Genomic DNA, 15759 nt, shown 5'->3' with positions numbered 1-15759 from the left:
GACAATGAACACACCACGGGAAAGCAGGGTCCCGCGGCAATGGCCAAAGGGCCGGGTCACTCGGTGGGGAGACGGCTGCGAGGAGGGGTTCCACAGAACACAGACGGATCGCTTTAACAAAGCTGCAACCTGAAACAATTAAAACTCTGACCGTCTGTTTTTACAAAATTGGTAAAGCAGAAAAGCTGGGACCCCACCCCCGCTCCCCGCCGTGCAGTTAACAAAAAGCCCCATCCTCAAGGCCCAGATCCGTCACCAAGGCTCGGCCCCCCTAAAGGCAGCCGGGAGCATCCTCTAGCCCCAGGCCTGGGGGGTGCTGGAGGGTTTGGAAATGCGTCCCGGCCGCTTCCCGTCTGCAGCGATAGTTCGAGAACACGCGCGGAGGGCGGGCGAGGGCGGGCGCTTTCACGCTTTTGCTTGGGATAATTGAGCACATAAAGACGGGCGGGCGGAGTGAAGAGATTGTTAGCCCGAGGCCGGGACGTCGGACCCAGGGAGGCCGGGGACTGGGGGCCCTTCCCCTCCCGTGCAGGCCGCGCCGCCGCCGGGGCTGCTCCCGCTCCGGTCCCGGGGGGCGCGGGGGGCCGGCTACAGACGGCGCCCGGCGGGCGGCGCTCAGGTGGGCCGGGCGTGCTCCGCAGCTGCGCCCCGCGCCCCGCCGCCCGCCGGGGACGCTGGCGCCGCGCCAGGCCGCCGCTTCCCGCCGGCTGCCCGGGGGCGGGGCGGCCCCCTGCGCGGCCCCGTCCCCTCGTCCCCGCGTCCCCTCCCCCACGCCAGCCGTCGCCCGCCCGGATCCTTCCCGCGCCGTCTTCCCTTCCCGCGTTCCCCGGGAGAAACATGGCCGGGAGCAGCGAGGAGGCGCCAGACTTCGGGCGAGGCGTCGTGGTAAATGCAAAACTCGCGACCGCGGGCTGCGCCGTGCGCCCCCGCTAGCGCCCCCCTTCCCGGCACCCTCCTTTCGGGTGCGGGCGGGCCACCCCGCTTTGTTCGCCCGCCCGCCCCGGTCGCTTCCGTCCTCCGGCCCGGCCCTCCCCTCCCCCCAGCCCCCGAGCTGACGAAACACCTAACACTGTCCCTCACCCCGCGTCCTCAGTGTCCCCTCCGCCCCCCGGGCCGGGAACCGGCTCCCGCGGCGCCTGCGCCCAGCCGGGTGCCCAGCCCGCGAGCGGGCGGGTGCGGGGAGTCCCCCGGGCTCTCGTGGCGCCCCTTGTCTTTGTGCCGCCTCCCCGCGCGGGCTTTAAGTTTTCGTAGAGGACACTGAGGCTCCCCCAGGGCAGCTGGAAAGGCAGGAGCGCAAATGCGCGCAGTTGGAGCTTGGAAGCCGTGGATACCCGGGTTGGGCTCTGCCCGTGGGGCCTCTGCACGCGCTCGGGGACGACCGGCGGCTCCCGCGTGTCCCCTGCGTCGGCTGTGAACCGGAGAAAGCCCGAGCTGGGCTGTCGAGCAAATTGGGGGGCGGGGGGGCGATGCGTGTCAAATACCTAGCAGTGTATCCGCATGGGAGGATGTGGGATGTTTCCCAGGTCTGAGCCCCTTTAAACCATCTGAGGGGTCCGCCCGAGGGTCCCCCTCTCTCAGTGTCCTGGGATCAAACCCACCCCTTGCCCTTGCGGCCACCAGCTCCCAGGAGTGGTTTTCCTAGAAGGTGGTGGTTATGAGTTGTGTCAAGTTTAAGGTGAAGTGGCGATGAGGCTGGTGGGGAACTTGGTTCCGTTTTCAGAGATCAGTTTGTAGTTCACAGCTGATCTGTGTGTGAATATGAATGGCCTTGACTAGAGTAAGGGGCTGGGGGAGGGGAAGCCTCACACTCGCACAGAACTGTTCAGGGTGACATGTGTGGCTGAGTTCTACTTTAACTGCTAAAGGATGAGGAGTGGACTTATTTATTCAGGCCACGCATGCTGACTGTCCTGGGTTCCAGGAGGTGTGCTAGGCTCTGAGGCTACAAGCAGGGAGCGAGACAAAGGCCCTGTCTTCCTGAACTTGGACTCCAGAGGAGGAACACAGGCACGCAGTTCATAGGCAAATAAGATAATGTCAGATAGTGACATGTGCCATTGGAAGAGAGTAACAGGATAGTCGTTGGAGGCGGGATGGGGAGCAATGCTTTTGCTCAGGGGGTCAGGACAGCCTGTCCGTGGGGACATTTGAGCAGAGATCTGAAGGGGTACACAACCACGAGGCAGCCAAGGGAGGACTCCAGGGCAGGGCTGTGTAGTGAGTGCAAGGGAATCACAGCATCTGATTTATGCTTTTACAGAAATCACCCCAGTTGCCCTGGGAAGAGGGACAGACCTAGGGAGGGGGTAAGTGGGAGAGGAATGGAAGTGTAAAAAGGGAAGTGGTTAAGTCCGTTCTGGACAGATTAAATCGGTAGTACCTGTGGGGCCCACAGGTCAGGATGCACTGCAGGCGATTTGAAATTCTCTTGGAATTCGGGAGGGTGAATGGATAGATTTGGAAATCGTCAGCAAAAAGGACAATATTTAATGTTTGAGAGTGGACGAAGACGCCTGGTGAAAATGGAAACAAAATTGGAAACAACTGTCAAGGACAGAAGCCCGGAAAGCCCCAAATGTAAGAGACAAACTGTGGGGGAGACGCCAGCTAAAGGGACCAGAGAAAGAACAGTGAGTGGGCGAGGGCAGGCAGGCTGGTGGGCACCTAGGGGACAGGGTCTGGGGGTGGGGGTGTCAAGAGGTCAGCAAGAATGTTAGATGCTACGGAAACAGCCAGAAGGATAAGGGCCATCATATTTACCAATTACAAAGCCATTAGGAGTAAGAATCTTTTCAACAACCATCGCACTGGTACAAAGGTTACAATATAGTACGGGTCGAGCATCCCTAATCCAAAATCCAGAATGCTCCAGCGTCCAAAATTTTTGAACAGCAACATGAAGCTCAAAGAAAATGCTCATTGGAGCATTTTGGATTTCAGATTTTTGAATTAGGGATGTTCAACCTGTAAGCATAATACAAATACTACAAATTCCAAAACAAACAAAAAAAAATCCCAAATCCAAAACACTTCTGGTCCCAAGCGTTTTTGAATAAGGAATACTCAACCTGTGCTACCATGTAACACTAGGTTCTCTAGAAAAAGAATGAGGTAAATCCAGGTGCAGTAATAGCATAGGTAGGTTGTTAAAGTCTAAAAAGCAAGTGAGAGAACAGTGTAAATAGCCCAATCTATTAGCGTCAACAAAGGCCATTTTGGAAGCAACATAATTCTGTGAAAGATGCAGGGAAGTAGTGAAAGGGGTATAAAGAGAGTAGAAACTGAACCCACTGCCTTGGGCTTGGGCATGATGAACAGCTGCAAAGCTACATGAGGGCCCAGAGAGGTTGGAAATAAGCTATGTATAATGGAGATAGTTCCTGCATTGATTTCATTTTCCCCAGCAGAACCAGGGATAATTAGATTAACATCAAGTTGGTTATAAGCAGGGAAGGCAAGTTCAGAGTGAATTCAAGGCACTGGTAGAAGGAAGCTCATGGCATCAAGGGTAGGGAGGGAAAGGAAAGCTGGAGAGGGTAAGAATACTGGGAAAATAGAAAGCCCTCAAGGGTGAGGTGTGAAAAATCAAAGGGACGTTTCAGTACCAGTGAAAAAAATGGGGCAGGTGATAATGGCAAGCATTTATTGAACACTTACTATGTGCTTTTGCCGTATTCATTTCATCCTCACACATCTCTGAGATTAAGTCTATTATACTCCCCGTTTCACAGAGGAGGAAACTGAGGCACTGAGAGAATTAGTAAATCATCCAGGTCACAGGACTAGCAAGTGGCAGAAGCAGGATTTGAACCAGCTTCGTCACTGTGCTACATAGGAAGCTGTGATTCTAGGGCAGAATGTGAGTGGTGGGGCCGTGCTGGAGGACTGGGGCGGCTGTGTGAATGCTGCTGATGTGGATGTAGTTTGGGTTAAGGCAGGCGAAGGAGCCGCGAGGTTGGAAGGATCATCAAGGTTGGTATTGACCTTGATCCAGAAATGAGGTCCAGACATGAGATGGAAAAGGAAGTTCTAAGTTGGTAGAAATTTGGTGCTAAAGATGGCAAGGGGAATAGAGGCAGATGATTTAAGCATGGACCAAGAAGTCAAGTTTGTGCAAGAGAAGGGAATATGAAGAGATTTAAGATGGCTCTTGCCTGCAAATGGCTTTCAGTTGAATTGAGAGGCAGGACATTAGATTATGAACAATAAATGGTAGCAAAATGCCAGTTGCCAAATAAGATATGGAGACCCTGAATGCAGTAATTTTGCTCAGAGTTGGCTTGTCACTTGATTTGGGCCTGGTAAAGTCACTGGCTCGGGAGGCTGAGGCAGGAGTATCACTGGAGTCCAGGAGTTCAAGGCTGCAATGAGCTGTGATCATGCCATTGCACTCCAGCTTGGGGACAGAGCAAGACCCTGTCTCAGAAAGAACGAGAAAGAGAGAGAGGGAGAAAGGAGAAGAGAGGAGACCTGGTTGGCTCCTCTTTGTTACTTATCAGGGAGCAATAAAGATCTTTACCCACCTGGGTTTTTGGAATTGGGTTATTAGACACGTTTTTTGTTTGGTTGGTTTTTAACCAAAGCATCATCAAAAGAGCCATAGTTAGTACGTGTGCACATGAGTTTGGCAGGAATAAGGAGAAGAGAAAAATCTGAAATGATTGTGGTGTCTGTTGTGGTTGACGTCCCCCAGTCCCCCAGTGCAAATAGGGCAGCATCCAAGATAAGTCATCCATCTCAAGCATGGCTTTACTAGGTCGTGATGAGTTTTACCTTCTGAGGGCCAGAACCCACTGCAACAGAGGAAGAAGGTATATGGATACAAGATATCTGGCCTGTTGTGCTTTCTGCATTCCTCGGCTAGCAGAACGTGGGAACCTTCTTTTAGCAAACCAAGTCTACCCATTGTTTCAAATGTGTGGTTCCTGGGTGGGGCCATCCCAGGGCAGCTCCCTCCCTGGCTCTGCGGCAGGGCCAGTGGACGTTCCTTTCTGGGATTCTTTGAATCAGCGCTAAGGGATGAGACTCCCTTCCTCTTTGCTTGTGTGGACAGACAGGAACATGCAAACTAGCGGCCAGGAGGCCAAATGTGTGCAGCTCAGCACGAGAGAGAAACAGAGATTAGTTTCTTATATGTATTTCCAAATGATTTTTCTCCCTGGGACAAAAAAAAAAAAAACCAACAACAACAAAACCAAACCAAACCAAACCTGAAACATCATGCAAGAAATAGGCTAAGCAAATATATATATATATATATATATGTTTTTAATGACTTAGAAAGAAGATTTTCAATGTATCTTCAGTAAAGAGAAGAGAATCAGAATTGGTTCTGGGATTTGGATGTTGTATAAAATGACTCAGATAAAGTGTTTGTCACTTCTCCAGCTTGGTGACATTTTGCCTCTTTGAACAGAGAAAGCATTGTGCTGGATAAACTTAGAGCATATTATCTGTGATACTGAAACTATTTAAAGGCTTCTTGTTTTGATTTTTTAAAAAGCAAGTGAATAACATAATTATCTACAGTTCCCAGCAAGCCCCATTCCTCCAGGTTTGCACTTACTGGCAACACGATTTGCATGCACCATTTAGGATAACAAAGCCTAAACCGGTAGTTCCATCACCTCTGATTGACTTTCATCTCAACAGGTGAAAACTCACCACTTCAGATTAACTGGAAATAATGGCCAATTTGGATTGTGGAACAGTTATAGAGAAATACATTTCTTTACTTTTAAATTTATAGCTTTTACTAAGGTGAAAAGACTTTGGCAAATAGGTTTGAGGCCTTTCTTTCTTTCTTTTTTTTTTTTTGAGACAGAGTCTCGCTCTGTTGCCCAGGCTAGAGTGCCATGGCGTCAGCCTAGCTCACAGCAACCTCAAACTCCTGGGCTCGAGCAATCCTCCTACCTCAGCCTCCCAAGTAGCTGGGACTACAGGCATGTGCCACCGTGCCCGGCTAATTTTTTCTATATATAGTTTTAGCTGTCTATATAATTTCTTTCTATTTTTAGTAGAGATGGGGTCTCGCTCTTGCTCAGGCTGGTCTCGAACTCCTGAGCTCAAACGATCCGCCCACCTCGGCCTCCCAGAGTGCTAGGATTACAGGCGTGAACCACCGCGCCCGGCCTGAGGCCTTTCTTTAGATGAATTAAAGCATATAATTTGTAATTAAATGATTGATGTTTCAGTACATCTAAAAGGTTAACACTTATTGCAGAAGTACTGTAGACTGGATGCTGATGTGAGTCTCATATCCATTCTCTCTCTTATTTAACACTCACCATAGCGGGATGAGACAGGCACTTAAAATGTAAAATGAATACACTGGCACTTAGAGAACGTAACCTGCCCAAGGTCCCGCGGCTGGCACACTTGCCCCAGGGGTGTCAAACTTGCAAGCCCACGCTCTTGACCGCTGTTCCATGCTGCCTCTGAGCTACATACAGATTATCATTTTTATGGTTTGTTTTATTTGTCATTTTCTTATCATCTTCCCTCCTTTTTTTAGCATTCATTTTTGGCATTCTTGTCACCTTTGCTTTTTTGGTCACCATTTATTAAGCACTTACCATCACCAGGTAGTGTATTATCACTCTAAGTCTATTATCTGTTCTATCTCTTTTAATCCTCCCAACAACTCTGTCCTTAGGTTTTAGTGTGTCTTATTTAAAGGAGGGAGAAACTGAGTCTCAGGGAGGGTAAATCATTCCCCTGACATCACAGTATTAGGTGTCAGAGCCAAACTCTTGAACATGGAGTAGAGAGAGTAGTCACTGAGATTCGACCAGAATGGGAGACAGTGGTGGGTTTGCATGGGTGGAGGGATGAGCTCAGGAGACCACTGGTTAATGGGGCCACCAGTGCGAGGGCTCCAGGAAATGGAGTGTGCAGTGTGTGTGATCTGGAAGGCGCTGTACGTTTGGATGATCTCCCTGGGGCCTGGTGTTGGTCATGGTTCTCCTTGTGCGGTCTTGACCATGCCCTGCCAAAGGCTGTCCTGGTAGTCCCAGCTCTGGCCAGCTCTGGCCAGCCCGGTAGTGTTGGAGGTTACAGTGGCCCCAAGGAGTTCCCAGGGTGAGAACCAGAGTATCTCTGTGCCAACTCAGCAGTCCCACCAGCCAGATTGCTGGTGGAGGTAGAGCAATTGCGATGCTTTTCAAACACGCAGTTGCCACACCTCAGTCGGCCATCAGTTGGTCCGTGGATATGACAGACATAAATCTCTGGAGCCTTGAACAGCGGTGCTCTTTATCCCGAGGAGACAAACTGAGAGTTGAGGCTGGAGTTCAGGTAGTCGGGTGGCTCGTGGGTGGAGATTGTCATTCATTTATTTAACATTTTTGAGCAACTACCATACTCCAGGTCAGCGTTCTGGAAGATAAAGTTTCTGCCAGCAGGAGCTGACATTCCTGTGGGTGGAGAAACACACTCGTGCACACACATGTCACGTGCAGTGGTAGAACATGCTGCGAGGGTCAGGGAAGGCCCCTCTGCGGAAACGGCATTGAATGGAGACTTGAAAGGAGCACAGGACAGCCGTGTGAGTGTCTGGAGGAAGAGCATTGCAGGCAAAAGAAATAGCAGGGGCGACGCTCAGGAGCAGGAAGGATGCTTGGCAGACTGGAGGCTGACGCGGAGGAGGAGGGGCGCCAGGGATGAGTCGCACAGGTAGACCCTGGTGGGTTGTACTCCGAGCGAAATGACAGGCCTTGAAAACAATGTGAGAAGGTTGCCATGACGTGATGTATGGCTTTTTAAATTTTTTTATTTTTAATTATTATGGGTACATGATAATTGTATATCTTTATCGGGTACGTGCGTGCGATGTTTTGATACAAGCATACAATGTGAATTCATCAAATCAGGGTAATTAGGGTCTCCCATCACCTCGGGCATTTATCATTTCTTTGTGTTAGGCACATTCCAATTCTACTCTTTTGGTTATTGTTAAAGTATAACCCTAACTTATTGTTGATTATAGTCCCTTTGTCGTGGTATCAGATATTGTTCATATCTAACTACATATTTGTACCCATTAACCATCCCCACCTCATCCCCCACTCCTTGCTACTCTTCCCAGCATCTGGTAATTGTCATTCTACTCTCTGTCTCCATGAAATCAATTGTTTTTAATATTTAGCTCCCACATATGAATGAGAACAGGAGAGACTTGTCTTTCTGTGCTTGGCCTATTTCGCTTAACATAATGTTCTCCAGTTCCATCCATGTTGTTGCAAATGGCGGGATTTCATTTTTTGTGGCTATAGGATATTCCACTGTGTGTATGTACCACAATTTCTTTATCCGTTCATCTGCTGATGGACACTTAGGTTGATTCCATAGTTTGGCTATTGTGAATAGTGCTGTAGTAAACACAGAAGTGCAGGTATCTTTTCGATGTACTGAATTCCCATCCTTTGGATATATGCCCAGCAGGGGGATTTCTGAATGATATGGTAGTCCTATTTTTAGTTTTCTGAGGAACCTTCCTACTGTTCTCCATAGTGGTTGCACTAATTTACATTTGCCTGTCTTTTTGATAAAAGCCATTTTAACTGGAGTGAGGCAATATATCATTGTAGTTTTGATTTGCATTTCTCTGATGACTAATGATGGTGGGCATTTTTCCTATACCAGTTGGTCATTTGTATGTCTTCTTTTGAGAAATGTCTATTCAGATCTTTCCCCATTTTTTAATCAGATTATGTGATATTTTCTTATCAAGTTGTTAGAGCTCCTTGTATGTTCTGGTTATTAATCCCTTGTGGGACGGTTAGTTTGCAAATGTTTCTCCCATTCTGCCGGTTGTCTCTTCACTCTGTTGATTGTTTCCTTTGCTGTGCAGAAGCTTTTTAGCTTGGTGTGATCCCATTTGTCCAATTTTGCTTTGGTTGCCTGTGCTTTGGGGGTGTTACTCAGGAAGTCCTTGCCCAGACCAATGTCCTGAAGCATTTCCCCAGTGTTTTATTCTAGTAGTTTCATAGTGTCAGGTCTTAGATTTAAGTCTTTAATCCATTTTGATTTGATTTTTGTATATGTCTAGAGATAAAGGTCTAGTTTCATTCTTCTGCATATGGAAACCCAGTTTTCCCAGCACCATTTACTGAATAGACTGTCCTTTCCCCACTGTATGTTCTTGGCACCTTTGTCGAAGGTGAGTTTACTACTGATGTCTGGATTTATTTCTGGGATCTCTGTTCTGTTCCATTGGTCTAATGTGTATGTTTTTATGCCAGTACTATGTTGTTTTGGTGACTACAGCTCTGTAGTATAATCTGAAGTCAGCCAGTTTTGTTCTTTTTGCTCAGGATAGCTTTGGCTATTCTGGGTCTTTTGTGGTTCCATGTAAATTTTAGGATTATTTTTTCTACTTCTGTGAAAAATGTCATTGGTATTTTAATGGGAATTGCATTGAATCTGTAGATTGCTTTGGCTAGTACGGACATTTTAACAATTTTGATTCTTCCAATCCGTGAGCATGGGGTATCTTTCCGTGATGTATATTTTTAAAGGAGCACTCCAGCTGCCATGTGTAGGGGCTCCAAAAGTAGAAGCAAAGAGACCAGGGTAGGCCAGGGAGAAATGACGGTGGCATGGACTGGCGGCAGCAGACAGCGGGGGAGATGCTGAGAGGTGGTCCTGGCTAAAATTTTGAGGGAATTGAAGGTAGAATTGGCTAATGGGTTGCATGAGAAGGATAAAAGAAAAGAGTCAGCAACAACTCTAAGGTTTTGGTCTGAGCAACTGGAGCAATGAATTGCCCTTTCCTGAGACAGGGAAGTGATAAATTCGGGGAGAAGTATCATGAGTTGGTTTGGCCGGCATTGCAGAACCCGGAACTGGGATGGGGGTGAGTGGGGCTAGACCATAAGCTCCCCTTCCAATACCCTAGCAAAGGGGAACTGGTTTTGAGTCCTGCGCGAGGAGGAAGGTAGAAGCAGGGAATGCCGCAGCACCAAGTGGAGCATGACTGGGTTCTAAAACAACAGCAAATGGGTCAGACTGAAGGGCCGGGCGTCTTCCCAGGGAGCCTGAAGTGGAGTTTTTGGCAGAACAGAGAGCTGCAAGGGGGCACCAGGAATTTGGGAAAGAAGCTGAGAGGGCAGGAACAGTCTGCAAGGCCTCAAGGAACCAGTGGGATCTGAGCTGAGCTTCTGAACAGGGGGCCGAGTTTGTTATACTTGAGAAGTAGATGGGGAAAGAAAGGGAAAGGGTGCAGGGTGCACACAGACAAATGAATGAAACCTGGAGCTGGGAAAGACCGTGACTTGACTACAGAGCATCCCAGGGCCAGGAAGGGAGGGTGCAGGGAGCTTGGCTGGAAACTTGGGATGGATCTGCCTTTTGAAAGGCCTGGGAAGCTCAAAGCTGGACGGAGGAGTTTGATGAGAGTGTGCAGGAGTGACTAAAGGACAGGAAGCTAGCGTACAGCTACAGTATGGTTTGAACGTGCATAAAAAATATGCATCGCTGCATATTTTCTTGATGATCTGAAAGTAAAAGCAACTCCAACTTCACCTTCATTTTCTCCCCCAGCCCCCCTTTCCTGTTCTACCCATAAAACTTGCAGGAGGAAGACTTGCTCTCGGGCTAGACACTATATGAATAGGCCAATTTTCTGGACCGTCAGTTTCCAATAGGCCTGGCTTAAGTTTCTGCCGTAGTACATCCTTTTAAAGACTATAATGACTGGATCACTCAAAAGTTTGGGTCCACTCTAATCCCAGGAGATATGTACTTTTAGTACGTCATTCTTTCCCAGGCAGATGAGGCGTTTACAATGAATAGAAATGTAATAGTGTATATAATACCTTATATTCATGATACTGTATATATTATAAAATTACAAATATTTATTGTAACATAGTCGTGATACTTATATAATTTAGATGGAAGTTACATATTTACACATATGCACTCTTATAAACAAACTATCAGGTTAGCTATAAGACATTAACTTTATATTTGTGTCATATGATGTTAGGAATACAGCACTCTGTTCACTTTACTAAGTCTTTTACTTTACATTTATCACATCAGGATAATAAACAAATTTGAAAGACTACAATATAAAAAGAGTATGATTTGATTGGAGAAACTATGAAAGTATAATTTAAACAAAAAAAAATCCTACTAAGAGCCAAATTCATTGTGTTTAAATATTTATCAAGAATTAGGTCCCCTCACAGACCACTGCAGTTATCCTATCATAAAATGCATCTAACTTCATTGCAAGTACTTGTTTGACTGTCTGCTTCCCGGGTATAATAAATATAGAGGCGTTGCAATAAACAAATAACCTTGTCCCAGTGAGCTTTTCATAGAGTTGTCTCTCAAATGATACTTTGTTGTTGTTGTTTGTTTATGTTTTAAAAATAAATTTCCAATGAAAAGTACCGTAATCAAATACTTTGATTTACAGATTATGGACAACTGGCCAGGGTATGACTTGAATTTATTCACATACCCACAGCACTACTATGGAGATTTGGAATACGTCCTTATACCTCACGGCATCATTGTGGACAGGTGAGTGTGATTTCCTGTGTCAGTCTTGGTCCTGCGCTGGGCTGGTCCAGTCTTGTGTGAATCATATAATATGCTTTATGTTCCTCATTTCCTCTTTATAGAAGTAGAGAGAACTTTTATAGGGCAGTGAATTTGAAACAAAATGAATTTATGCTTTAGCTGAACAGTTTACCTGGACATTTGTTCAGGGGGAATTGTAAGAAGGGTGTACATACATAAGCTATTATAAGTAACAGCCTCAAAATAACGATGTCCTAAGATGGCTTTTCCAGGGAATACAAGGCTCATCTTTAGAGGGGAGGAAAGTTCCATGATCAAATAAATTTGGGAAAAATGTGCATTTCCCAAAATGCTATATCTCACAGTTGGCAATTCAAAACAAACATTAACGTGTTCAAGGTGCTGAAATAATGGCAGAGAAAGAAAAAAAGAGAAAAAGAAATTAATTTGACTTTAACAAGTAAACCACCTTTTTTTGTGCAAAGAGAGACTTTGTACTCAATTCACCTCTTCAAAACTCTTGGAAGAGATTTCCCTTAACACCCCAATTTGGGAAGCCCCTCGTTTAAACAAATTCCTGCGTTTCTTACCTGGATTTTATGATGTAAATTAATTGCATCCTGATCTAGAACATGATTGAGCCCCAGGTAAGGTTACCCTAATCTTTTTTTCTGTATAGGAGAATCACCCAGTGAACTCATTAAAATTCGTATTGTTAAATTTTATGACTAGAAATTCTGAATCAGTGTGGTCTTGGGTAGGGCCAGGAATGCCCATCCTTTCCATTAAAATCAGTTTATTAGGATGTAATTTACATACGACTGTACAAAATTCACCCACTGTAAGCGACTGATTTAATGGCTTTTAGTGAATTTTTATGGCTGAGCAACCATCACCACAATCCAGTTTCCATCATCCTAGATAGTTTGTTTGCAGTATTTTCTGCTCTCACCCCCAGCATCAGGCAGTCACTAATCTGCTTTCTTTCTCCATAAATTTGTCTTTCCTGGACATTTTTATATAAATGAGATCACATATTATCTAAGAATTGATTCACCAGTTGATAGACATTTGCTTTCTAATTTTTGGCTATTGTGAAGAATGCTTCTATCAATATTCACACATAAGTCTTTGTGTGGATATGTCTTTTCATTTCTCTTGGATGGATTTCTTAGAGTAGAATTCTGGGTTTTCTGGTAAGAGAAACTATCAATTATTTTCCAAAGTGGTTGCATCATTTTATATTCCCACCAGCAATGTATGAGGATTCTAGTTTCTCCACATACTTGCCAACATTTAGTATTATCTGTCCTTAACACTACAGCCATTCTAGTGGGTGTGTAATGGTATCTCATTGTGGTTTTAATTTGTATTTTCCTAATCATTAGTGTACTTGTTGGCTATTCATATGTTTTCTTTGGAAAAATGTCTATTCAAGTCTTTTGCCAATTAAAAGGTGGAGACTGTCAGAGGAGATTAAAAAAAAAAGATCTAACTATATGTTGCCTACAGGGAACCCATTTTAAATATAAAGACACAGACAGATTAAAAGTAAAGGGACAGACAAAGACATGCCATGCTAACACTAATCAAAACAAAGCTAGAGTAGCTGTATTAATTTCAGACAGAGCAGACTTCAGGGTAGGGAAAATTATTAGGAATAAAGAGATTTGTCTTCAGTGGTTTGTCGTCTTACTGAGTTGTAAGAGTTTTTTATAGTTTTTGGGTACAAGTCCTTTATCAGATATATGATTTGCAAATATTTCTCTCCAGTCTTTGGCTTGTCTTTTCATTTTCCCATTGGTGTCTTTTGAGAAGAATGTGTGTTCTGCTGTTGTTGGATGAAGTAGCCTGTACACATCAGTGAGATTCAGTTGGTTGATGGTGCTGCTCAGTTCAGCTGTGTCCTCACTTCTTTTCTGACTTGAATCTGCCAGTTACTGACGGTGGGGTTGTCTGAGTCTCCAAATGCAATGGTAGGTTTGTCTATTTCTCCTTGCAGTTCTATCAGTTTTTTGACACTCTGTTGTTAGGAACATATACATTAACGATTGTTATGTCTTGTTGGGGAATTGACCTCTTTATCATTATGTAACATCCCTCCTTTTTCCTAATAATTTTCCCTACCCTGAAGTTTGCTCTGTCTGAAGTTAATGTAGCTACTCCAGCTTTCTTTTGATTAGTGTTAGCATGGCATGTCTTTGTCTAGCTCTTTACTTTTTTAATCTGTCTGTGTCTTGATATTTAAAATGGGTTCCTTGTAGGCAACACATAGTTAGGTCTGACAGTCTCTGTCTTTTAATTGGTGTATTTAGACCATTCATTTTTAAAGTGATTATGATATAATCAGTTTAGTATCTATCATATTTGTATTAATAACTATTCATTGCTATTGTTCTTTGTTTCTTTTTTTGTCTTCTGCTCTGTGAAATGTGTCTTCCCCTCAATGTGTGGCCTCTGATAACTGTGTAGTTGATTTTTCTTGTTCTCATTTTTAAACCTTAACTTACGAGGGTTCACCCTGTGTCTGAATAGCTCAGTGTTCAGCCCACGGTTGGTTAGAAGTTGTGCGCAAACCCTCTGAGCTAGTAAAGCTCCCACTCTCTGCTGATGGACGTGTGTATGGGCTGGCAAACATATTCAAATTTCCAACCTTTTCCAAGTCAGGCTCTCTTGTGCGTCCTCTGCACGTGCATACAGCCTCCATTGTCCAAGGATGTGTGGGTGGCTTGGGTTCACTCTCGTCTCTGCTGTGCGTATGCACAGCCTCTGGTCAACTGGACACATACAAAGAACTTATTGTATACCCCTGCTCTATGACTGTCAAACCCCCCAAACTCCCTATTAAATACCCAGCTAGCCGCCAGTTCATTGCTCAAAGGGGGTCACACCCCAGGGTAATTGAGCTGAGCTACTGAGATGGCCACTTCAGCTTACAGTGTTCCCAATCAGGGGCGCTCCCTTGGGCAGTGCTGGAGGTGGGGGTGAGGGGAGCATGCCCAGGCAAGAATGCCACAGACTCGTGCTGTTTCTACGTGCTCGTGTGTTCGTGATGAAATGCCTCTCCATTTGTTGCATGCCTTTGGTTGATTTCCAGAGTGCTGAGATGGTTGTTTTTGATGTTTTTGTCCAGATCTATAGTTGTTTTTAGTGGAGAGGGTGTGCTGACCTCCTTACTCCATCATGCTGAAAACAAATGTCCCTTTTTAAGGAGCACGCCAGATAGTCTGATGTACATTTTTTGATGGTCATATTTAGAAAAACATTGCCTGAAACCATGGCTACCATTCTATGTGCATGCGTGTATGTATGTGGACACACACACACATAAAATATGTATTGTATATATACATATGTAGCATATATTATATATATAATTCAGTTCATCTATTTTATTTTATTTTTTTATTTATTTATTTATTTTTTTTTTTTTTGAGACAGAGTCTGGCTTTGTTGCCCTGGCTAGAGTGAGTGCCGTGGCGTTAGCCTAGCTCACAGCAACCTCAAACTCCTGAGCTCAAGCGATCCTCCTGTCTCAGCCTCCCGAGTAGCTGGGACTACAGGCATGCACCACCATGCCCGGCTAATTTTTTTCTATATATATTTTTAGCTGTCCATATAATTTCTTTCTATTTTTAGTAGAGATGGGGTCTCGCTCTTGCTCAGGCTGGTCTCGAACTCCTGAGCTCAAACGATCCGCCCACCTCGGCCTCCCAGAGTGCTAGGATTACAGGCGTGAGCCACCACGCCCGGCCTCAGTTCATCTATTTTAGATCTAATTCTAGTTGAAGTACCAGTGGGGATTTTTTTTTTTTTAAATATGTGCCTTAGATCTTGTCTCCATTTAAGGTTTTTTTTTTGTTTGTTTTTTATTTATTTATTTTTTTTTGAGACAGAGTCTCACTCTGTTGCCTGGGCTAGAGTGCCGTGGCATCAGCCTAGCTCACAGCAACCTCAAACTCCTGGGCTCAAGCAATCCTTCTGCCTCAGCCTCCCGAGTAGCTGGGACTACAGGCATGCGCCACCATGCCCGGCTAATTTTTTCTATATATTTTTAGTTGTCCGGTTAATTTCTTTCTATTTTTAGTGGAGACGGGGTCTCGCTCTTGCTCAGCCTGGTCTTGAACTCCTGACCTCGAGCAATCCTCCCGCCTCGGCCGCCCAAGTGCCAGGTTACAGGCGTGAGCCACCGCGCCCGGCCTCCATTTAAGGTTTTAATGTTGT

General features: G+C 45.5%; 1 protein-coding gene across 2 annotated transcripts in view; it reads left to right on the top strand.

The window, feature by feature from the left end:
* Nucleotides 1–806: 806 nt before the first annotated feature.
* PRTFDC1 (phosphoribosyl transferase domain containing 1) overlaps nt 807–15759 on the top strand; it is a 91405-nt gene continuing 76452 nt past the window's right edge. For both annotated transcript variants that reach the window (XM_069458852.1, XM_069458851.1), the window contains exons 1-2: nt 807–885; nt 11429–11535. In XM_069458852.1, the coding sequence (XP_069314953.1) occupies nt 838–885; nt 11429–11535 (155 nt within the window). In that variant the 5' untranslated portion in view covers nt 807–837. The remainder of the gene's footprint in view (nt 886–11428; nt 11536–15759) is intronic.

Source organism: Eulemur rufifrons, chromosome 25 (genome assembly GCF_041146395.1).
Source record: "Eulemur rufifrons isolate Redbay chromosome 25, OSU_ERuf_1, whole genome shotgun sequence".
Classification (NCBI taxonomy): domain Eukaryota; kingdom Metazoa; phylum Chordata; class Mammalia; order Primates; family Lemuridae; genus Eulemur; species Eulemur rufifrons.
Note: the sequence above shows the minus strand (reverse complement) of the source record. Positions and strands in the feature narration are given on the sequence as shown.